This window comes from Paramisgurnus dabryanus, chromosome 23 (assembly GCF_030506205.2).
Source record: "Paramisgurnus dabryanus chromosome 23, PD_genome_1.1, whole genome shotgun sequence".
Taxonomy (NCBI): Eukaryota; Metazoa; Chordata; class Actinopteri; order Cypriniformes; family Cobitidae; genus Paramisgurnus; species Paramisgurnus dabryanus.
The window spans coordinates 5,039,758-5,065,321 of NC_133359.1; the positions used below are offsets into that span (position 1 = coordinate 5,039,758).

Consider the following 25,564-nt stretch of genomic DNA (forward strand, 5'->3'; position numbering starts at 1 on the left):
TAGATGCAGTAGGTGGCGCTGTTACCCATCTTATAAAACAGCAAATTAAATAAAGTCACTATTGGAATAAAACTAATATTTTGGAGTACAATATAATGAGAGAAATTAATTGTAAAGTTTGGTTTGAGACTAGATTTAATGTTTGACTGGTTGGTTCAATGTTTTAATTTGTTTTACCTACATACATACAGTCATTACACTGCAAAAAACCTTGTTACTTAGTATTTTTGTCTTGTTTTCAGTACAAATATCTTAAAATTCTTAAATCAAGATGTAGTTTGCTTGATGAGTAAAATGACCTAAGAAAATAAGTTATTTTAGACCCAAAAAAATAATAATATTGTGGATTTGTGCTTAAAAAAGGCAAAGCAAAAGTGGTAAAGAAAAACATCTTTAACTTTTCTTTAAAAAAAATGTCTTTGTCAGATGTTTTTTTTTTTTTTTTGGTTGGCTTGTTTTAAGCACAAATGAACTTAAATTGTATATTTTATTTTCTTAGGTCATTTTGCTCATCAAGAAAGTACACTGGACACCGCAAAAAATGATTTTCAAGAAAAAAATTCTTAGTATTTTTGTCTTGTTTTCAGTAAAAATATCTAAAAATTCATAATTAAGATGCTTTTTCTTGATGAGTAAAACGACCCAAGAAAATAAGTCTAGTTTTTTTTACCAAAAATATCAAATTTAAGTGATTTTGTGCATAAAACAAGCAAAAAAATCTGCCAATGGGGTAAGCAAAAAAATCTTGAACATTTTTCTCAAACACTAAATTCAAGAAAATTGCAAGAAAAATGTGCTTACCCCATTGGAAGATTTTTTTGCTTTTTTTATGCACAAAATCACTTAAATTTGATATTTTTGGTCTAAAAACTAGACTTATTTTCTTGGGTCGTTTTGCTTATTTATTAATTGTATTTATTACTATTATAATATACCTCTGTATATTATTATATTCTAATCTACAGTATACTACTAGTATAATAATATATACAGTATATTTCAATTTACTATAGTACATCCTAAAGTATTTTTAGTGCATGTATTACTTTGCTGTATTTTAAGGTAACACACACACACAAACACTCACCAAAATGTAAAATAGTATGCCAAAGGCACAAAAACCTGTTCAAATATGTAAATACAATTTGTAACGTAAATGTAAAGACGATCACAGATTACATCCTTTTAGATGTACTTTTATTGTGTTGAAAATAATATGATACAAACATGGCAGATGAAATGCAGAACACACACTGCCTTTTATTTGTTTTGTGCGTTTAAATCTATTCCTAGCAAAGATAATTTTGATAACTGATAAATAAATAGCAGACTTTCCTGTCAATGACAAACAACATACAGAAATATATCTCAGTTTGATCTAGAAGGACACCATAATTTATATGGCACCATAAATTATTGATTTTATGGTTAGTGTACTCAAATAATGTTTGAAATGAACTTGTAACATGTTATTCTCATATTTAACTCCCTCAGATGGTGTAATTGCCATCATAGATGAGAAGTCCCATTATTTAACAAGTTATATTTTCATCATTAAACATCTACTGTACTTTGGCTAAAAACTTATTGAATCCAATGCAAAAAAGATAAAGTTGATACTCTGTACTTGTGACGCATGTGGAATATAAAACAAAAGTGAAAGATAAATACAAACTTGTTGCCCTCTCTGTTCAATGTAATATTTTAACAGCTTTACACCTTTACAGCTAAGATCCCACAGCAAAACAGTTAAGCCACACAATGTGAATAAATTACAAACCTGAGTCTGAGAAAACCTTTGAGATTCACTTCAATAACATAATGAAAGCTGTTTAAATACAGAACAAAAAGGCAACAGTCTTTTTTGAGGATCTTCAGTTCAAGAGATTAAGGCAACAATGTATGGATGCATCAACAAATGTCATAAAATATGTGATATAATTTCCCAAACATAAAGTTGCACCCTACTGAAATTACCCTTTTTTGCATTAAAAACCAACAATTACTTTGTACGTCCCAAAAGAAGGATATTCCTCTTTTAAAAATATTTTTAAATGATTTCCCTTTTTAAACTTAGCAGAAACAAACAGTGATGGATTATTTGTTGTTAGCTTTCTTCTCAAGCTGGAACAGATCCCGGATATCAAGCATTGCCTGTTTGATGTTACTTCCGAAACGATGAGAGTCCTACGAACCAAAAGGAGAAGGGAAACATGTTGTTATATACGTACATTTACAGACATATATTGTAATAGTCTGAAGCGGTAAAATGTGAACTCACAGTCTCTGGGCTGGAGTGTTTGCTGGATATGTGAAAGTTGATCAAGTCCTCTCCGAGGATAATATATGACACACCATAACCGTCATCAGCCACCTAAACAATAACAAAAACGTCACGTTTTTTTACAATTACTAGAAAAGTTGGGGCTGTGTATCGGCAAGAATCTGATAATACGATACGTATCACGATACTGGGGTTGTGCTATGATGCAATGTGATACATTGTGGTACCGTATACAAGACGGTATATTGGGATATTTCTTACTTTGGGATTAGAATAGTATATAATTTTTAGAAACCTGTCAAGGACAGACAGATTTAAGCAAGTACTTCATGTAACTCTTGAAGTTTAGACAAGGTTCCCACACCTTAGTTAACTTAAATTCAAGGACCTTTCAAGCACTTTCCAGGTCCAATACCCTCAAATTCAAGGGTTAAATGTGGGGACACATTTCAAGTGAGAGCAAGGTAACATCGTGTTACCTTTTAAGATACATCAAGGCAAATATTGAATTCATACAAAGAAATCAGAACATTTAAGTATACAAGTTGAGTCATAATAAGTAAAGTGAAATGACACAGGGAATAAGTACTGAACACATGAAGAGAATAAGTTGCAAAATGGCATAGAAAGCCAGGAGATCACCTGAAATCTGTCAGTATTGAGAGAGAAATCCTGCTCCCTATCAGTACTAACTGATATCAGCTGCTTTAGTCCTAATCGATGGCCTATAGAGGCTACTCATTACCCAGGAGGCACACTGGAAAGACTTCATGATGGACTCTCTCAAGATCTTTGTAATCTTATGGTTGAAAAGCACCACTTAGAAATCCCCTTACTGATAAAAATGCTGATGTGTCAAATACTTTTTCCCCCGCTGTATTATTTTGGCAAAATATGTCCCCTTTAAATTAACATGGTTAATGGCTAGAAGGGATACAGCTACGACCTAAATATCATGAGATGTTAGGTTTAGGGTTAGGTTTGACTAAAGGTAGGATTAGGATGAAAACAGTGGTTCTGGCTAGATGGGATACAGCTACAGCCTAAATCCAGTAAAATATTGGGTTTAGGGTTAGGTTGAAAAGGTAGAATTAGGAAAAACAGTGCTCATCCAGCGAGATTTTATGAGGTTTTGGCCATTGCTATATCCCTTCTAGCCACAAACCTGGATAGTTAAAACCAGTGGCGGCCGGTGACATCTTTTTTCAAGGGCGCACAATGCAAAGTTCGTCACAACATGTATGTAGCCCATCATGTGTGTGGTTCGTAATTTCAAAATACGTGTTTGGCGCGTCGAGTGATCCTCTGTGCATCACATGTTTTGTCAAAATAAGTGACTGCTGCAGACGCGTCTAAAGGGTTTATGATAAAAGAGACGCTCGCGTTTGCCAGATACTCGCATAATCTCATGCGTCCTGTGTGTATTTTGTGAACGTGAGCGTCTCTTTTATCATAAACGGTTTTGATGCGTGTGCAGCAGGCACTTATTTTGACAAAACACGTGATGCACATGGTTCACATGACGCAACAGAGCATGTCAAGAGCCACCACTGGTTAGAATACAATGTTAAAAACAAAATGTTACTTACGGGTCCGAATCCGCCACCGCTGGTCACATACTCTGGATGTCTCTTTAAATCAAACAGCTCCACCTGCTGTAGTGGAGTCTGACTGGTGGATAGCCTCCAGGGTTCGGAAAGCACCTGAAACCATGTGACTTGATTAAATTATCTATTGTTTGTAATCTGTACTACTAAGGTAAGCAACAAAGAGAAACCCATTTGCATTTTTTTGTTGGTGAGGGATCTCATACCTCTTTGAGGAAAGCTGAATCTTCACCCAGGTACTTGGACACTAAGTACAGACAGAAGAGATGGCGGTCGATGCCGCTGCCCGTCATGGCCAGTCTGTATAAATCCTGATGATTATCTGCAGCCACTTTAAGCAACTTCAACTTCTCTTCCCTCTGCAATGTAAAAAAAAAGTTAAAATTGACCACAAAAATACTTGTGCACACTTTAAACATCTTTGCTGTGGTAAATCTCACCGTCGCATCATCGTTCATCATGGCGCGGACAAAATTGCAGGTATGAACGGTGCAGGAGCGCACGGTCTCGGTGCGACCCTCTCTGAACAGACGCGTCATTGACGCTTCATATGTCAGGCAGAACTTTCCTTTATCCTGTAAGAGAAAAATTTGTAGCTGCACGCTAGCATCATATTTAAAATAAAGACATACTGATCAAATGCATATTTCTGACAATTGAATGTAAATGTACACAGGGATCCAAAGAAAATATCTTTGCATGTATGCAGTAACAATATAATAAAAAATTTAACAAAATAAAAGTTTGTGTTTGCATAATATATGTGGGTGTGTATTATTATGTATATATAAATATACACACATTTATGTATGTATTTAAGAGACATTTATGTACGCGCTTGTGTGTGTATACTAGTAATAATTACACCCTACATACATAAATTATGCAACTTTTATTTTGTAAGCGAATATTTGGCAGCCCAATTTTTTATATTACTGCTTATTTATTTATTATTGGAGCATCTAGTACTTGTGATCAGAATGTCTGGGCTTGTGTGTGCATATCTGTCTAAAAATAAAAATGCATTGCATCTTAACTTAGTAACACATGGGTAAACAGCAGCGGCACTACAGTATGTTTTAGTTTGTAGGCGAGAGCACTCAGCTATAGTCTGTTAATTCTGACAAATTTGTCTTTTTTTAAAGTTTGTCAACAGTTCCCATAATAAAAACACAAAATAATTTAATCTTAAAATGCTGAAATGATATGAAAGCAACTATTGTGTAGGGAACTATTATTAGCTCAATATAAAAATAATAAAAGTCAATGGAAATTCCTCACCCTTATGGAAAAACACAATATTTATAAATGTATTTTTGGGTGTATGCATCTCTCTCACCCTAAAATGTGCCAGCTGGAGGGCGGTCTGAATGAAGGCATCAGGGCTGGTCTTGCATTTCTTGATCAGGCCTTTGCCAAAGTTGTTAAAAGGAAAGATGTGCATGTCAACATCATCCGCCAGAGTTTTGGCTACTTTCAAAGAGTTGTTGATCACCGTCTGACACTAAAACATAGAGGTGACATTAAATGATATACAGAAGATGCTTTAAATTCATATAAAATAATGTCAAGAACAATAACCTTGATATCTTTAATATTCACGGAGTAAGATCATGTCAAACATTGAAATCAAACTTTGATGCTCTTAATCTCTTCATTAGATTATGAGACTTTAACCTGGATTTCACAGACAGGGTCACATTTACTTACAGAAATTCCCTTATAATAATAATGATTATATAGTAATTATATAATATATTAATTATATATTAATAATTTTTACAGATTTTTTTACCCCAAAATGATCAGATATCTGTAAGTTTACCACTGTTAGTACCATACTCTATCAGTTGAGCTACACATGCTAAACATGTCCATTATGAATTAAAACAAGTATTTGAGGTGCAGGGACATTGCTCTGTACCTCCTCCGGGATGTCCCACGCCAATCTCTGAGGTCCTGGCAAGTTGGGATGAAGGTTTCCTTTACAGTGACCGTCCTCAGCGTAACCCAGTTTCACTGGATCCGATGACAAGACATGCTACACGCATATACACAAACATTTTTAACATTGCATGAAAAGTGTATTGCATTGCAAGTGCTGAAAAGTGCACAAATCCCTTTAAAAGCATGACTCAAACAAAGCTACGATATGATTTGAATTGACTTACAATATAGGTATTACGTTAAACTACTATATAGCATGCATGTGTAAAGTATTCAGGACATTATACTACATTTGTGTTTCATTGAAGAAAGAAAGCCATATGGAATAGGAAGAACTAGAAGGTCAGAGAGTAAAAAACGAATCTTAATAACTAAATTAACTTTATTTATATATTTAATATGTCCCTTTATAGCTCAGTGGTAAAGCATTGTGTTTGCAGCGCAACAGGTCATGGGTTCAAACCCAGAGAACACAAATATTAATAAAAAATGTATAGCTTGTAATGCACCGTAAGTCGCTTTGGACAAGTGTCTGCCAAATGGATAAATGTAAATATCTGGGTAAACTAGCTCAAGCCTGTCTTCCCAAAGCAGTTTATAGATCTCAATGCAATTCAATTCTGTTTTTGGCAAACTAATATAATATAAAGGATTTGCTGACCTCCCAAAGGTGACCAATGATGGGGGCATCAGCCCAGGAGTGTTCTGCATTCAATCCCATAGTGCCATTCTTAAACACAATCAAGTTGAAGGACTTATCGAACCATCTGAAGAACAAACACAACGTGAGGAATTATAAATAGTGGTGAAAAGTTAAACTATAAATAGTTACACCAAAGCAGTCTCATTAGACATGCCGTTTTGATTCTCTTATCAATGTGAGGTCACAATGATAAAGCCCCGCCCACTAACAATCCTGCATTACCATACTATCCACCCTCAGCGAGTTGTATTCTGTCAACTAGATACTATTGTGTCAGACTGTATTAATCAAATCTAATTTAATGGAAAGCGCTCACTGTCTGTTTGTAAGGAAGTGCTGTAGCTCATTTGCATTTAAAGGTACAGACATTAAAAAGTGCGTTTTTGCTTTCACCCAAATAGGGGTATTTTGGACATGATATAATAAATGATCTCTCAGGTATTTAAAGCTAAAACTTCACAGACACAATCTGGGCACACATGAGACTTATATTACATCTTGTAAAAAGGCCTTAATGGGTGCCCTTTAAAGGATTAGTCCATTTTCTTAAAAAAATTCAGATAATTTACTCAACACCATGTCATTCAAAATGTTGATGTCTTTCTTTGTTCAGTCGAGAAGAAATTATGTTTTTTGAGGAAAACATTCCAGGATTTTTCTCATTTTAATGGACTTTAATGGACCCCAACACTTAACAGTTTTAATGCAGTTTAAAATTGCAGTTTCAAAGGACTGATCCCAAACGAGGCATAAGGGTCTTATCTAGCGAAACGATTGTCATTTTTGGCAAGAAAATGAAAAAATATGCACTTTTAAACCACAACTTCTCGTCTATCTCCGGTTCTGTGATGCGCCAGCGCGACCTCACGTAATTGCGTAATGACGTGGAAAAGTCACGTGTTGAAACGCACATAATATAAAACGCACATTTGCGGACCATTTTAAACAATAAACTGACACAAAGACATTAATTAGTATCATTTGAAATACAACAGCGTTTGAACGGTCCTTTTTCTCCACAATTGTAAACATCCGTGACCTCTTGACGTGATGACGTATTACGTGAGGACGCGCTGGTGCATCACAGGACCGGGGGAAGATGAGAAGTTGTGGTTTAAAAGTGCATATTTTTTATTTTTCTTGTCATAAATCACAATCATTTCGCTAGATAAGACCCTTATGCCTCGTTTGAGATCGTTTGGAGTCCTTTGAAACTGCAATTTTAAACTGCATTAAAACTGTTAAGTGTTGGGGTCCATTAAAGTCCATTAAAATGAGAAAAATCCTGGAATGTTTTCCTCAAAAACATAATTTCTTCTGAACAAAGAAAGACATCAACATTTTGGATGACATAGTGGTGAGTAAATTATCTGGATTTTTTTTTAAGAAAATTGACTAATCCTTTAAACACACCGCCCATCTCCTATTGGATTTTATTATATTAATAAACAATATTAAATATATTAAGGGATGATGCCTTTCATAATTAGTGAATTATTTATAAACAAAAGACATTTTATTGGCACCTGTCGTAGCATTTTCCATGAAGAAGAGATTTGGCATAGATGTCCAGAGACTGGACCGGGTTGTCAGCTTCATAACGCTGTTCTGTGTCATCAAGAGTCACAAAGAAAGCAGCTTTTTCCACAGCATCCAGCGACTGCTTATTCTTCCCTTTACTGAAGAACTGTGAGCGGGCTTTGGCCCAGGGAACTCTGGGTAATGGGGAACAAAAGTATATAGATACGATCATTTGGCTCATTACATGTTCTTTTAAACTCTTTTGGGTTTTGTGCAATGTGTATATTTGAAATAAAGCAAACAGCCATCTGGTTCATTGAATAAGGCTACATTTACAAGTACAGGCTTCTTTACAACTAAAGTTATCTAAAAGATATCTCATTTCCTCTATTCATGCAAATTACCTGTGTAAAACATCTCTATATCATTCAATCCAATGCGTTGCACCTACATTTATTATTGTTGTAAAACTTTGGGAATAGTGTGCCATCTTTTATAATGGTTATATACATTTTTGAGCATGCACTTGTATCCGTTGTTCATATGCATGCTTTTCAAATGTTATAGTTATAGATGAACAGATAATCTGCGTGTGTTAATGCAACAAACACAACTTCTTTTTAGTTTGACGAATGACATTGAGGTAGAAATCAGTAGTGAAATCGTGACTTATTTTATTAGACTAAAGCTGAAAATTATTATTTTGATTAATTGGGTGGAACAAAATTAGCTTTTTATGACTAAATAAAACCCTAAATCAGAGTGTTTATGCGTAAAATTGTATTTTATAAAGTAAAAAATCCACGAAATGTGTTCAAGCTTAATCTTAAATTTTGACATTTTAAACCTTGAAAAAAGTAAAACAATGCCAGGATGGTGGGAAAGTGACATCAGAGACCAACTACAGTAACTAATCGATAATAACATCTGACAGCTTTTTTCATAATTGATATTATCAATAAGTTGCTGTTGCCCTACAGTATATGAAAATATTAGAAATGCTAATAAAAACCAAAATGACAATTTAGGGATATAAACATATGCATATAATTTTTGTACTTTTTTTAAACTATTTTACAACTGCTAAGTATGCATTCTTAAAGGAAAACACCACCCTTTTTCAATATTTTACTATGTTCTTACCTCAACTTAAATTAATACATACCTATCTTTTTTTCAATGCGTGCACTTTTAATCTTTGTACAGCGCTTCTTGAATGTGTTAGCATTAACCTAGCCCCATTTATTCCTATGGCTTCAAACAAAAGTTTTATTTTGTGCCACCATATTTACTTGTGTAACTACTCACAGTCTTTAAATAGGAAACATTGAAGTGTTTGGTGGCTTCTAAATTCATCCCTCTTTGGATCCTAAGGAATGAATGGGGCCAGGCTAAATGCTAACACATTCACGAGGCGCTGTACAATGATTAAAAAAGCACGCATTGTAAAAATATAGGTATGTATTAATTAATCTAAGTTGAGGTAAGAACATAGTAAAATACTGAAAAACGGTGGTGTTTTCCTTTAAAACATGTCTACGTCTGTTAAAAGAGATTACTCAAAACAGCCCAGTCTGGTTCTTATATAAACATAGATGCATTTAAATATCCCCATTTGGCTTTAGACTTTCACATCTGTGTCAAGAACATCAAATAAAATGTACTGTATGTTTCTGTCCCGCCGTGTGTCCGGGTCTCTCACCTGTCTCCTGCGGTCAGAGCAGCCAGCATCTCCTCCCCTGGCTGAGGTTCGGATTTATCCGCCAAGATCCTTTCAATCTGCTGCTCGATCTCCCGTGGCAACAACAATCGTCCGTCATAAAACATCCACACCTTGTAAAAGCGTCCCTTGTGGAATACAGCAATGTGCTTGCTCTCATTTACATGCTGAAGGATATCTGTCAAAGGAAGAACGTGAACGTGAGAAACGGTGCATGGAAAGCGCATGAAATTAATGTTAATAGATAGATATTCATGCAATTTAAATTTGGAAAAATTTGTTATATATTTAGGTTAGTTAATTTTTGTCATGGGTTAAATGATTGATGGTGGTCAGTGGACAACGAGTGGCAGAGGCCAAGTGAGAAAGACAAGAGAAGGAAAAAGAAATGAGACCAAACGCTTGTTTTTCTACACTGGATTTGATAAGTCTACAATTATATATGACCCTGGACCACAAAACAAGTCATAAGTCGCACGGTACACTGCAAAAAATTATTTTCAAGAAAAAAATGTCTTAGTATTTTTGTCTTGTTTTCAGTAAAATATCAAAAAATTCTTAAATTAAGATGCTTTTTCTTGATGAGCAAAATGACCCAAGAAAATAAGTCTAGTTTTTAGACCAAAAATATCAAATTTAAGTGATTTGGTGCATAAAACAAGCAAAAAAATCTGCCAATGGGGTAAGCAAAAGAATCTTGAACATTTTTCTAAAAAACTGAATTCAAGATTTTTTCAGATTTTTTTGCTTGTTTTATTTATAAATTTATATATTTATATATTTTTTATAAGAATTTTAAGATATTTTAACTGAAAACAAGACAAAAATACTAAGAATTTTTTTTCTTAAAAATTATTTTTTGCAGTGTAACAATACATTGTATTGGTCAATATTATTGATATTTTATGCCAGAAATCATTATATTAAGTAAAGATCATTAAAATATTTTTTAATTTTTACCGTAAATATATATATATATAAAACATAATTATCATTAGTAATACAGTATGTGTTGCTAAGGACTTCATTTGGCCAAATTTAAGGGGTTGTGTACACCAAAGCATTTAAACGCCGCTAAGCATTTTAAACGCCGATAAAAATGCCATTCAGACGCTGACTGTTGGCGTTAACCCGCTAGATGCTTGCTTTTTTGAAAAGCGGCGCACTTCCATTGAAAACAATTGAATTCATACGCCGGCTGCCAGGGTAAACGCTTTGTTGTGCACGCAACCTAAAGGCGATTTTCTCAACATTTTGTCTTTTATACCCTCATTTTTACAAAAATTGTCCTATCCTAAACTAAAACATACATTAATGGAAAGCTTATTTATTTCACTTTCAGATTATTAAAAAATTACCCTTATGACTAGTTTTGCAGTCCAGGGTCACATATACAGTATGTAAGTAATAATGTACAGTAAGCCAGTCAATATAGCTAAAAATCTTGAAATCGGTTCTGACCAGAGGTTGTGTAAGACTTTTTCATTTTCCGCCATTTTGACGAACCGGTCCGTATAAATTCCGTCATAATCAATTATTATCCGTCATTTTATATTTTATGATAATAGTTAATAGCTTTTGTTTTTGTTCACATTTCCCTTTTTAATCATGAACTTACGAGCATATACATTAAAATATGTGCTTTTATTTGTTAGGAGAACAGAGAAACAAAAAAATTGTTCCCATGGCTGGAAATTACATTTCATTTTGTAAGTGTAATCTGTCAAAATGACAGCCGGGAGATTTTTTCCGTCACTGCTAAAAATAATCTGTCAAAGACAGAACATTTTTGGTTAATGTGACAGTTTTTAGGTCATTATACAAATATTTTATATAAATATATATTTATTTACTGTCATATAAACAATATAGGCCTATTCTGTCATCCATTCTAAGGAATACAAATATTTTAAAGGGATAGTTCACCCAAAAATGAAAATAGTGTCATTATTGACTCACCTTCATGTTGTTCCAAACTCATAAGACCTCCGTTCATCTTCGTAACACAGTTTAAGATGTTTTAGATTTAGTCCGAGAGTTTGTTGACCCTTCATTGAAAATCTACGTACGGTTAACTGTCCATGTCCAGAAAGTTAATAAAAAATCATCAAAGTAGTCCATGTGACATCAGTGGAAAATGTGTTGAAGCATCGAAAATAACAAAAATTACGCCTTTATTCAGCATTGTCTTCTCTTCCGTGTCTGTTGTGAAGCGCATGTGAGAGACTACAGTCACGTGACTGCAGTGACGCAGATGACGTGTTATCCTCAGACATGTATGCAAAGTTTTTTGTTCAAACTTAAAGCGTGCGTCTCCCTCAGACTGTAAACGAAAAAAAAGAGCTGGGGCGCACCAGATAACACGTCAGCTGCGTCATACGTCATCCACGACACTGCAGTCACGTGACTTTAGTCTCGCAGAAGAGAAGACAATGCTGAATAAAGTTGTAATTTTTTTACTTTTAGACCAAAATGTATTTTTGATGCTTCAACACATTCTTACTGACCCACTGATGTCACATAGACTACTTTGATGATGTTTTTATTACCTTTCTGGACATGGACAGTATACCATACATAGATTTTCAATGAATGGTCAACAAGCTCTCGGACTAAATATAAAACATCTTAAACTGTGTTCCGAAGACGAGTTTTTGGAACGACATGAGGGTGAGTCATTAATGACATTATTTTCATTTTTGGGTGAACTATGCCTTTAAGGTTTTAACAAGCATTTGGTCTAGTTATATTATTATTTGTACACACTAAGCTGTTAATCAAAGCTACTAAATTCAGTAGAAATATCTATTCTAGTTATTACTAGTTATCTGTGCTATAAATGCAATAACATGCAATAAACTAGAATATGGACTGGAAATCTACTGTATATGGCCACATGGGTGTAAATACTTGCAATTTCCTGGTGTTCATTCATCTATCAGTCAACAGGTTAATAATTAACTCACACATATTAGGTTAACCTGCTTCTTTTAAATGTACTACTTCCTTATTAGTAATCAGCCACAGTGTGCAGTATTAATAGCAAACCCAAATTACAGACGATTATGGCCCATAGTGCCGCAATAGTTGCATATACGGTTACTAGCAGCAGCAGCCATAAGCTAAAAGTGCATACATTGTGACATCAAGGCGCAAAAAGCAGGCGAGAGGGCTGCTGTACCTTCTTCAACACCTGGAACTCGACTGGTGTTGAACATACGCTCGTACTGAGATGAGCACATGGGGATAGTGTTTAAAACCATAAGCTGTGAAGAAGAAGGGAAAGTCAGACACTAAAAGATAAACAAGGAAGGAACCCAAAACACAACGACGGAAACCTGTAGAAGAACACAGAGGTGTGGAAAACCAGACAGGAGAAGAAACACAAGGGAGGAGCTGTCAGGAGAGATGAATTTAACATGAAGACTGGCCTCGGTCGAACAGCACAGCCGCAAAATGTTGTATAGATCTTTAATTTTATTTAACTATTACTATTTTTGTTTATATCTAACTATAAAAATGATTACACATAATAATTACATAAAGCTGCGATCCATAACTTTAATATTTATATCGCCATCTCTGTTGAAACATGGAATTGCAGGTTATTTTACGTCCTTTTTTTTACATGGATCAAAGTCCCGCAAAAGTTACTGATTTTAAAAGGGCTACTAACCCTCCACTGTCAGTAAAATGGTAAATAAAGGGTTCCTGGGGCAGTACACTAAAAAAAGTACGCCTTTGCAGCTAAAAAGAGCATTATTTGTACCTCATATTAGTACCTTTTTAAAGGGTACTGCCCAAAGGACAGCTTGGGATCATTTTTTGACACATTTTCTGTCAGTGTGTTATCTATCTATCTATTACAAACCCATATCTGTGCTGTTTTCTTGAGGCCAAGACTTCATGTTGGTCGGCCTGATGCTTCTGGAGCAGATGAAGGAGAGTAGGTTAGGTGCGGCTCTTAGCTTACAAGCCCCTCCTCTTACCTGTTTCTAGCCCGGGAACACGTGACGTGTTAAACATCCGTTCCCACTGTGACGAGCATAGCGGCACGTAATTCTCCAGCAAGTATATCTGCGCGTGCCGTGTGAGCGCACATAGCAAATGCAGCAATGTCCGGGTGCGAGGAATAAAACAGAAAATTTTTATTGGACGGGGGCTCTTTTACAGTCATGCATGAGGAGGCGGGGTTAGAGACAATTAGAGAGAGAAAGAGAAAGATACACTTTGTTTTATTTTTACTTTCATTTGCACTAATTATACGCAGCCCAGCTGCAAAAGCTTTGGCAATACAAAAGAGAGAGAGATAGAAAGATGTATGATATGATACAAATAATAAACAGCCTTCTAAAGGGGCGATTTATACTTTTGTGCAGGACCTAGACCGTAGCCTTTGCGTCGTAGGCTATGCATCACTTTTGTTAATACTTCTGCATCGTTGTTCACATTGACACGCATTTACACGTGCAAGTTACTGGTGTACACAAAGTGTGAAGGCAAAAGCCGAAGAAGAAGTAGCTTGTTATGTACGTTGTTAGAGAAGCATCAGCAGTGATGAAGGTAAATAGACAGCGACTTTTTGTTAAATATCATTAATCAACTTGATCCATCTTTGTTTTTACCATCGCAAGCGAAAAATGAGAATGAGGAAATGCGCCGTGGAATTTTTTACCTGATGGGAGGGGTTCTAGCAAACCAATCACAGTGCTTGCTTTTGGACGTGCAGGCTAGGCACAGCCTACAAAAGTATAAATCGCACTTTATAGCAAAACTATATACTTGATAACTTGACTTTCATAGATTTTTCATAAAACAAGACTTAATATATTGGGTCATTTTGCCTTTTAAGTAAATACACTGCAAAAAATTATTTTCAAGAAAAAAAATTCTTAGTATTTTTGTCTTGTTTTCAGTAAAAATATCAAAAAATTCTTAAATTAAGATGCTTTTTCTTGATGAGCAAAACGACCCAAGAAAATAAGTCTAGTTTTTAGACCAAAAATATCAATTTTAAGTGATTTTGTGCATAAAACAAGCAAAAAAAAAAAAAACTGCCAATGGGGTAAGCAAAAAAATCTTGAACATTTTTCTTAAACACTAAATTCAATAAAAATTTAAGAAAAAATTGCTTACCCCATTGGCAGATTTTTTTTTTACAAAAATACTAAGAAATATTTTTCTTGAAAATCATTTATTTGCAGTGTATATCTCAGTTTAATAATTTTTAAATGTTTATGCTCGAAATCAAGAAAAAAAACCTCTAAAAATACTTGGAAATAATCAGAAGCTCATTCACTGCAAAAAATTATTTTTAAGAAAAAAAATTCTTAGTATTTTTGTCTTGTTTTCAGTAAAAATATCAAAAAATTAAAATATCAAATTTAAGTGATTTTGTGCATAAAACAAGCAAATAAACCTGCCAATGGGGTAAGCAAAAAAATCTTGAAAATTTTTCTTAAACACTAAATTCAAGAAAAATGTAAGAAAAATTTGCTTACCCCATTGGAAGATTTTTTTTCCTTGTTTTATGCACAAAATAACTTAGACTTATTTTCTTGGGTCGTTTTGCTCGATGCAAGAAAAAGCAAATTAATTAAAAAAAAATTGATATTTTTACTGAAAACAAAACAAAAATACTAAGAATTTTTTTTCTTGAAAATCATTGTTTGCAATGTTTGACTTTCATAATATTTGTCCAAAAACAAGACTTAATTTCTTGTGGTTTTCAATTAAATACATCTCAATTTAAGAATTTTTAGATATTTACGCTAGAAAAAGTAAGTAAGACATATATTTTTTTTGCATTGATTCTGGTCATGCAGGTTTGGATTCACAACATAAGCATAAATGAAGGATGACAAAATTATAATTTTTGGGTGAACTTTTCCTTTAAATTTAAGACCTGAAATTGGATATTGTTCAAACAGACACTTAACTCTTTCGTTGCCATTGGCGAGTTATCTCGTCAATGAAGAGAAAACGCTCTTCTGCCAATGACGAGTATTTTCGGCTTTCCGCAATATCGCTATTATCTGCTCTTCCGCAACTTATAAAACCGGGAAGTATCGCCATAGGTCAAGCAGCTGTATGTTTTCAGGATCGCTCTGAATCTGATCTCTATCAAAAGTGCTTCACAAAAATTTTATTATCTCAGCTTTTTGCTCAAAATGTGGTGTTTTTGAAGAAACCTACCCATATTTGAGAGGTAATAAAAGAGAACAAATAAAGAAAAGATGATTTTTTTTTAAAGCAGAGGGTCCGTTCTTTCATTTGATATATACTTGATATATTTATATATTTAAAGAAGAACATTTTCTGGAAGGCATTAAACTTTTGTGAAAATCATGAAAAATGATGACGCTGGCTGGCAACTTTTTTTTTTAAACGCTGGCGGCGAAAGAGTTAAGAGTGATTTCTCTTTGACTGATGTGATTGGTTTTTGCAGGGATAAAACTGATCCAGTATTATTTTATAGTAGAAAACGATGTTATTATTTTTAAAGTCCAGACTTACAGGTTTGATTTGTGCTCTGTCCAGTTTTCTTCTGTACATCATGATGGAGTGGATGGCGTTACCGGCACGAGCGGCTTGGAGATGAGTAGGAAACACATAAAGAAAATCCTACAGAGAGAAATAATACTGATGAAAACTTTAAAAAGTGTCTTGTTTAAGGTCGTAAAAGGTGATTTGGGGGCTCAACAACCTTCCAGTCCCAAAATTATTTCCCAGTAAACTATCACCCCAAAAATGGTGCCATGACCCAGATATAAAAAAGATACTTCCACTTCTATTTTAAGGCCTGCACAAGTCAAAAGTGGACATTCTGGATTATTTGCATGAATTATATTGATATCATTTAAATTGCATATTTTGGACATTGACCACACAAAATGACAATGAGACATTTAAAGGTCCTGCAATGCATTGTAAGCTCACCATTGCATAGTAATTACTGTTGACCATGATGGGTGAACGACCTCTGAGGTAAATATACTCTTCCCACCAGTCACTGACCTGAGAAGAAGTATGACAAGAATTAAAAAAAAAAACCACTTGGTTCATTATTTACAAGGCTTTCTGTTATTTTAAAAGAAAGTCAAACTTCAAAGTCAATTTGGTTCATTGTTTATAATGATAGCTTTTCATAACTTTCCCACAAGCCTTTTGTATTTATTTACATGATAGTTGACATAAAGTATTAAACTTACGTAATTGGAAGCCCACCAGGATTTGAGTTTAAGGTACCATTGGAGTTTGGGACCCAGGTTCTTTTCAAAGTCTTTTGCCAGACTTTCCATACGTTTGTATTGTTCATCGTCCATCAGTGGACGGGCTGATTCAAGATACTGCGAAAGAAGATTTTTTATTATAATTTTGATTCATGCCATGATGTTTCTTCAGACCAACTTTAAAGTCTAGACTTACTCTTTTAACAGTGTCTTTCACAGGAGGCACGGGTAACCGAGGCAATGAACTCTGGAAGCTGTACAGCATTGGCCTTCGCCCAGAGAATAACTTCACCAAAACCTGAGTTGAAAGTAATAAAATGAGATCATCCATTAGAAATGAGCATAATACTTTATACATATGTTTCTACTGTTCCTGTAATGTTTTAAAAGAGCAAACGTCAACCCAAGTCACTTTGGATAAAAGTCTATTAATACAAGCATCATTTTAAAAGTATCAAACAAAACATCTAAAATAATAAGATGATTGGGCGTTTCATTAAACTAATACTTATTGAATTGGGTAAATCCAAGATGCCATCGGTAATGGAAGCTAGTTATTATAGTTTATAAAGTGTGAAATATAGATGTTTTCTTACAAAATCGCATCAATTACCCTCAGAAGACCTTTACTACCCATGTGGATTACTTCTGTTAAGGATGAATGCTCTTTTGGGGTGTTTAAAGTGAGAAGTTATTCCCTGATCCCTATTGTCTACCGTTATAAAGTTTGGAACAGCAACAACGTTTACTAAAATATCTCAAAATGTGTCAATCTGAAAGATGATGGACATGTGTATTACGGATTGCTTGAGGGTGAGTAAATCATGGGGTAATTTTGATATTTGGCTTGAGTATACCTTTAACACACCATATTTAACTTTGAACACTGAATAATATTGACAAAGCCAAAGGTAAAGGAACACGCCCACATTTTGGGAATTTAGCTTATTCAAAGTATCCCCCAGAGTTAGACAAGTCCATACATACCTTTCTCATCTCCATGCGTGCTGTAACTCTGTCTGACGAAGCCCACGCTAGCTTAGCTTAGCACAAAGACTGGTAGTGAATGGCTCCAGCTAGCATACTGCTGCCAATAAGTGACAAATTCATGCGAACATATTCCTATTTATATGTTGTGATTTGTATAGTCACACCATGTACAAATAACAAGGTCATATGAGACACAGCCATCTTTTAACCGTATACATACTGGGAACTATATTCTCAGAAGACGAAGCACTGCTACTTGGGCGGAGTGATTTGCACAACTCTGACTGAACTCTCTGTTCCTCACTAGGGGTCTTCTCCGGTGCTGCGAGCAAATCACTCCGCCCAGTAGCAGTGCTTTGCCTTCTCAGAATGTAGTTCCCAGTATGTATCCTGTTAAAAGATGTCTGTGTCTCATATGACTTTTTTATTTGTACACGGTGTGACTATACAAATCACAACACATAAACAGGAAAATGTTCGTGTTATTTTGTCAATTATTATGAGCAGTTTGCTAGCTGGAGCCATTCACTTCCAGTCTTTGTGCTAAGCTAAGCTAGCGTGGGCTGCGTCAGAAAGAGTTACAGCATGCACGGAGATGAGAAAGGTATGTATGGACATATCTAACTCTGAGGGATACTTTGAATAAGCTAAATTCCCAAAATGTGGGCGTGTTCCTTTAAGATTCTCTGTTAGTGCAGCACTCACCAACCAAATCTTCGTCTTGAAGGACACAGATCCATGTTGATTGAACATCCATCCGTGCCAGGACAGCAAGTACTTAAGGGCCCTCCTCATAACGAAAATAACAGTGATCCATAATCCTGTTCCAACCAGAATTCCACCGGCAATACGCTGTCCTTCTTCTGTTATATATTTACTGCAGGGGAAAAATTGTAAGTTATTAAATTTACTGCAACTTTACAAAAAAATTCACTGAAATATTACTACTCAAGAGTTTTCTTTCATTTCTGGTGGCTAAGCTCAAAAAATCACACTGTTTGAAAGTGACGTGATTGTCAAGTATGACAATCCATACTCAAAATGTAACCCATCCCAGCGAGTCGGGAACACACACACAGTGGGAGCAGTCGGCAGCTATCAAAGCAGCGCCCGGTGGGCAATTGGGAAGTGAGAATTGAACTGGTGACCTTTGGGTTAAAAGCCAGTGCATGTGCATTGTGACAAAATGCAATATCTCTACTGGCCTACATACTACATGAATAATAATAAAGTTCAATCAATGAACAGGCAAACCTCACATGGAAAGGGAGACTTACTTTAAAACTATAGCACCAGTGTGACTTGTCATATGTGCATTATATGTGGCTCATAAATGGATGTTAATCTATCCAGGAAAATTTAATTCCAGAAAAGCAAGATGTTTTATGTTTTGCGTGACTAGCCATAAATGGCAGACATTTGTCTTTGCATATGGACTTTGACTACAATACAAGGTTGCTTTTTTTGTGCAACTTTTACGGAAAGCGGTTCCATTCAATTAATCTTTATTGTTAAAGTTTGTCTTTTGGCCTCTCCAGCACACACAACAAAAATCCTAATAGATGGCTTATGATCAACAAGTGATTGTTCTTTAGTAGTTTACCTGACTGGTAAGTGTGTCGACAGTTTATTGAACAGCCCAAGTGAAGGATCTATTTTGGCGTATTTGGTGGAGGACATGTAACTGACCACAACAACCAGAAGTCCAGAAGGACTTCCAGGATAGACCCCAGTCATGACACCATTCTGCAAAAACACACAGAATATTACAAAGATAATACACATACATTAAAATAGGACTGTTGATCCATTATAAACTTATAGACACTCAAGTAGTTCAACTTTTTTATAATGTTTGATGCAACCCCTGCATTCGGTTCCATACCTAACCAGCTGTCTGTGAAGTGAACACAAGAATCTTTATTACAAATAATTGATTTAAAACAATACTTACATCACTAGTTTTAGTAAAACTGCTTTTAACTCTTTTCCCGCCATTTACAAGTTATTTCGTCAATTATAAGAAAACGCTTCCCTGCCAATGACGAGTTTTTACGGCAATCTATATTTCCGCTATTATGCACTTGGTGATGCTATTACCCAACTTATAGAACACTGAAGCATCTACTGATTCAGAAACAGTAAAAACTTTTGATCATCGTCCTTTACAATAATTCAATTATCTTAGCATTTTGCTCAAAATTTGGTATTTTTGAAGAAACCTAACGATATTTGAGCGGTAATATACAGAGAAGAAGATAGGATGAAACATTTATTTGTTTGTTTGAAAGCAGATAGTCTGTTCTTTCATTCAATATATTGTATGTTTATATATTAATAGAATAATTTTTTTCTGGAAAGCAATAAACTTTTCTGAAAATCATAAAAAAAATGCTGTAGCTGGCTGGCAACTTCAAATAAATATTTATTATGACTCAACTTGTATACTTAAATGTTCTGATTTCTTTTTATGAATTCAATATTTGGCTTGATGGCTACATCTGATAAAAATGCTGATGTGTCAAATACTTATTTTCCCCGCTGTTTTGGTTGGTTATTATGCCTAGTTGTGTCACTTTTTACTCTGTACAGTATGAAGGACTATGTAGTCACCTTGAACCGGATGAACCTCTTCTTCCAAGAGTGAAGTCCAGACAGGTAGATTTGGCGCAGGGCTTCATGGCACAGCTGCAGGTCAATGCCATCTGGAGTGACAGTGAACTGAAAGGCCACTGCCTGGTGAGCTTCTGCCATTCTGACTTGACCCTCTCACCGCTGTGGGAAAGATAAAGGAAGTAAATACTACTAAAAAATATGGACCAATTACCCTAAATTTAGGAGGATATGTAAATGATGGTGTTTTGATTTTATAAGAGTGGGCTCCAAAGCATCTTGTGTGTCTTAATGGCATCAATCTATAACATCTATAGAATTACGTCCAATTATTACAATATTTAAATACATACACGGTAATTTTAGATACTTCAAAGAATACATGTATTGTATTACTATAGCACTATGTCAGAGGGCATGGTATCTCCCTGACAAATTCACAAATACCATGGTAATGTCATGGTACCATGTAACAAAACATTTGTAAATGAATGATGAATTTCAGTGTATCATAAAGGTTGTGTGAATGCATGCATCATGTAAGTTTTACAGTTTCAGCAGTGATTGTAATCTATTCACATTTGATCTACTGTTCAATGTGACCTCAAGACTTTAAACTGATGACATAACAGAGAGCAGATGAGAGTCATGACCTTAATCACACAAGTGTTTGAATTGTACACATCACACTGGTGTAAGTAAAGTCACATGGATGTTTGTTAAGTTTACGTGGTTTGTGACGTTGCAAAGCAAGTGCATAGGAGTGAATTACATTTAAAAAAAATCCCTGGTAAACACAGAACGTTCCCTGATGTTAGTTTTAGGGTGCGCGGACGTTCTGACTTAACATTAAAAAATAATGTTAAGAAAACTTTCCTGGAGAGCCAAAAACTATAGGAAAAAATTATAGGAGGCAACAAAGTTTTTGGGAATGTTCCAGGGAACATTTTTTGAAAACAATGTCGTACTGACATTTGTTATATAGGTGATATGAAGGACAGAATGTACTATTCTCTCAACTCGCTCTGCAATATTATCTGACCATCTAAACAATGGTTGGATACAAAATCATAAACATCTATTACTACACAGTAATACATTATTATCATATTGGGAGATTGCCAAAGTGTGTAGCACTACATTTTCTTACCACTGTGTTTTTTTATGGAAACTTCAATTGCATGCTGCAAGCACCCATGTTGTTTTTAAAACCATGTACTACTTAGTCACCAAAGACATACAATGATACCTTCGTATCATTTATAATAAGTTACTATGTTATTAAGTTTTAACCATATTTAGTTAATAAAATGTTATTAACCTCTTACAAAGGCCCTGTTTACACCTGGTATTAAGATGCATTTTGGTTGATCGGATCACAAGTGGATAATGCTAAATACAGATGTAAACAGGTTGTAAAACATTAAGAGTTAGTCGAAAGTGCATTCAACCAGATTACTTCTGTTCTGAATCTGGTCGAATGTGTTTAAACAGTCACAAAAGACTGCCTACTCTCCGCCTATTGATCTAATGTTTTTTATATCGGCCCTGACTTCTAATGCGAACCCAAAGTGTTTATGCTATCATTGATTAAAACAAAAGCGGCTGCTCTCCAGTACTGAATTTCTGTGTAATTTCTCCTGCTCGTATTTTAACGACTAGCTCATAGACCGTCCCCTAAAAGTAATCAGGACCGAAGCGTTCGAAAGTAGACAAAGGAGACGGATTAAAACACCAGGGGCCAGATTTACTAAATGGGGTATATTAGCGTGAAAGTGCCGGTGGGAGTGGTAATATCTGCGAGATATTTACTAAATAGGCACAAATTAATTAACACATTTCTATAATGATCAATGCAATCTACTAAGAGCAGCGCAAATAAGCAGAGCTGATGCTCCTCAGGTGCGAGTGATCTCCTGACGCCTGATGCGCTTGAGTTCAGCACCATAGACATATCAGCTAACAAAGCCATATTACACTAAAAATAACCGGAGGACAAAAAATAAAGGTTTACAAGAAGTTTTGAAACACTTGGTATTGTGTGACTTCTCTTAGTGACTCCTCTTTTATTTCCTTAACAAAAAATCATGGCTTGGCAAATTATATTTTTGATTAATATGTTCCTCTGGCGTTCTAAAATAACTGTTACATGTGGAAAAAATTATTTGTACCATGCACTCTCTGATCTCTGTGATGCCTCCTCCTATCAGCAACAATTTAAGTGCAAAATGGTTAATGCATGCTTTTTTCGGCGCAAATACTAGTAATATCACACGTGCAAATATTAGTAAATCGCATTGCGTGAATTATTTGAATAATCTCCTCCCATACATTTTGTGTCTGATAGGGAAAGTCCTAGAAATGCATATGCAATAAGGTCAGTCATAAAATTAATTAGACCACACATTTTCAGCACAAATTATCCACTGTTGTTACTTAATGTCAAAACTATGGTTTGCGCTGGCGCAAGCGGTTGGTAAATCTGGCCCCAGGTGTGAACACACGTGTCTCTCTCATCCACTTGTGATCCGATAATTGACCAAAAACTATGCAAAATATGTAGTTTTATACAACTACCTTGCTGCTTAGTGGTGAAATTAGTAAAAAACTATGTCAAATCCGATCAGAGTGTTCAGAACTAAAACGGATTTCAAGAAATATGAATGTAACTTAGCTTGAAAAGTATTTGTAAAAATCGGATTTTGTGTGTTTTTTTCCATTCACACAAGATAAATATGATCGAATTTCAATCTTAATGAAGAAAAATCGAAATAGGACTGACAGTGTGAACAAGGTCAAAGTGTGTCAGCTCTTTACCCAATCACATCACATCTATCTTCCTCGCAGATAAATGCCAACTTTTTCTATATTTACAGACGTGCGTCATCATTATCCATGTTTATTATGGTAAAATCTTCATAAAACATGAGTTTAATAAGCGTATAGCTCATGAAGGTCATGTTTCAAAAAAGAAAGTGCTATGTTATGTATGCGCAACCATAGTTCACCCCCCTGCGCGGCGATCACGTGACGTACCGGTTTAGATGGAAACTAGGGGAAAGGTCACGCGCTCAAGCACAGGGTTCTGTTGATGTTCCACACTCCTGAACGATCATTATGGAAAGTTTTTCTACATAAAAAGGCAATTAGAGTTAATAGTCTCAAATAAAATGGAAATAGGAAATATGAAGCCTTACTATATTTGTTTGTATTTCCATGATTATTTGACACGTGGGATCGTACAATATAATAAATATCTTGTTGCACATGACAACCCGGCCTTATGACTTCCACATGGAGCACATTTTAGGTCCATAAATATGTTTAAACGCGTTTATTAATAAAAATATATAATTTAAATTATAGTTACATAATAAATATGACTCATTACTGCGTTTAGTTCGCACAATAAACAGAAATATAATATTTCATGTTTATATAACTTAGAAACAAATAAAAACTATGTGGCAAAAAAAAGAGTCACTTGCAAAGAAAAGCTATTATTACAAGCAATAATCAAATTGTCCAAACGCAGCAGCTGGTGTAAACCAAAACACAGAATAACAATATCTCATTGCCTTTCTCAATTGACCCCTATTTGGAAATATGCCCTCGCATACCCGGACACCTAACCCGTTGTGTAACACACAGGTGCTCTTGGATATCAGCATGTCAACACACATGCATTTATGTCCACAAACATGTAATTATTTATGCAAAGAGAAACCGAGCTGCTTTACTGTGTCATATTTCTGTCATATTGAACGAACATCAATCGGGGGGTGCGCTCGTGCACTTTCACCTACTTATTCACCGGTGGGCGAATCTGAAGCTATATTCCTTATATATGGAAAATATCTCGAGTTAATTCATTTAAACTCTTACCTGGACGTCTCCTCCTGAAATCCTGATGGTGTTGGTTAATGTTTCAGGTTTGGAAACCCAACGCTTTGCCCGCGCCGCTTTAAGTAAGCTATGAATGAATGTGCAGAAGGGTAATTTGCTGGTCACGCCTATCGTCGTGACGTCATCACCGCCACTGTGCGGTTCACAAGCTCGGCACATGGATGTTGTGGAAAGTCTTGAAAATAAGTAAATCTGTATTTATTTATTTTTATTTTTTAAATATTGCATAGTCACTTCTAAGTCATAGCTCTAAAATAATTTTCTCACTAGATGAATAACACGACCCATATCCTCAAGGAGAAATTCAAGTGCAAAGTCACATTATGTAAAAAGGGGTGTTCCCAAATTTACCCTAATACACAATTTTACGTATAGTACTTGTTTAAAACTTTGTACACATGACAAGAATATTGTATGGTGTCAAGTAGGGGTCAAATGCGTGCAATGTGATCCTGTACTGCATTTAATTAATAGGAAATACACAAACTGATCAAATAAATGCACTGTACGTGATTTTGTCAAATACATAAATGTATAAACAGCTGTTAATGCATTTCAAAGTGTTTTTGCGAAGTGTTTTTACTCGTGGCTAGGTACAACCAGTCCCAAAGGTATCGAAAGCACAAGAGAGATAAATAAACATGGTCCGTACTGACTTATTAGACTGCTTATCTGTATTATGTGCATAATCTGTACCTTGTTTTATGTAGTTGTGTTCAGCATATTTGATGATTTGTTAAATAATATAAATGGCATGTATTGACATAGTGTCGGAATAAATATTACATCACTAATACAATACATATTATAAAATAAGCGTACATTTTTATTCTGATCCGATTATTTTATAGGCATTTTCAATAAACAGTGCAGTAAATGCTTAAATGTGTGTAATTGTAAAAAGTTGTTAAAAGTTTACAATAAATGGGAATACAGTTGGCGCTTCTGTTTTGCACGTATGAAAGCACAAATTTGGTACTTTGCTACTGTAGCTGGTCCTGAATAAGCTATAAACCGTTATAAGTTTATAAACTGAAACAT

General features: G+C 35.0%; 1 protein-coding gene across 2 annotated transcripts; it reads right to left on the reverse strand.

Annotated features, from left to right (window-relative positions):
* Positions 1-1,180: 1,180 nt before the first annotated feature.
* Positions 1,181-24,660, reverse strand: cpt1ab (carnitine palmitoyltransferase 1Ab (liver)). 2 transcript variants are annotated; one of them, XM_065292233.1, is made up of 19 exons: positions 24,503-24,660; positions 20,618-20,779; positions 19,608-19,750; positions 18,710-18,881; positions 17,211-17,312; positions 16,994-17,131; positions 16,722-16,799; positions 16,299-16,406; positions 13,772-13,859; positions 9,765-9,960; positions 8,068-8,256; positions 6,500-6,605; positions 5,816-5,932; positions 5,231-5,395; positions 4,332-4,466; positions 4,098-4,250; positions 3,874-3,987; positions 2,282-2,374; positions 1,181-2,187 (listed from the first exon to the last, which is right to left on the reverse strand). In XM_065292233.1, the coding sequence occupies exons 2-19, from the start codon at positions 20,756-20,758 to the stop codon at positions 2,098-2,100; spliced, it is 2,328 nt and encodes a 775-aa protein (XP_065148305.1). In that variant the 5' UTR covers positions 20,759-20,779; positions 24,503-24,660; the 3' UTR covers positions 1,181-2,097. The 2 variants fall into 2 exon arrangements, with proteins under 2 accessions (XP_065148305.1, XP_065148306.1); XM_065292234.2 differs by lacking the exon at positions 13,772-13,859 and adding an exon at positions 12,964-13,048 and having other exon boundaries at positions 24,503-24,659.
* Between the last annotated feature and the right edge of the window lie 904 nt (positions 24,661-25,564).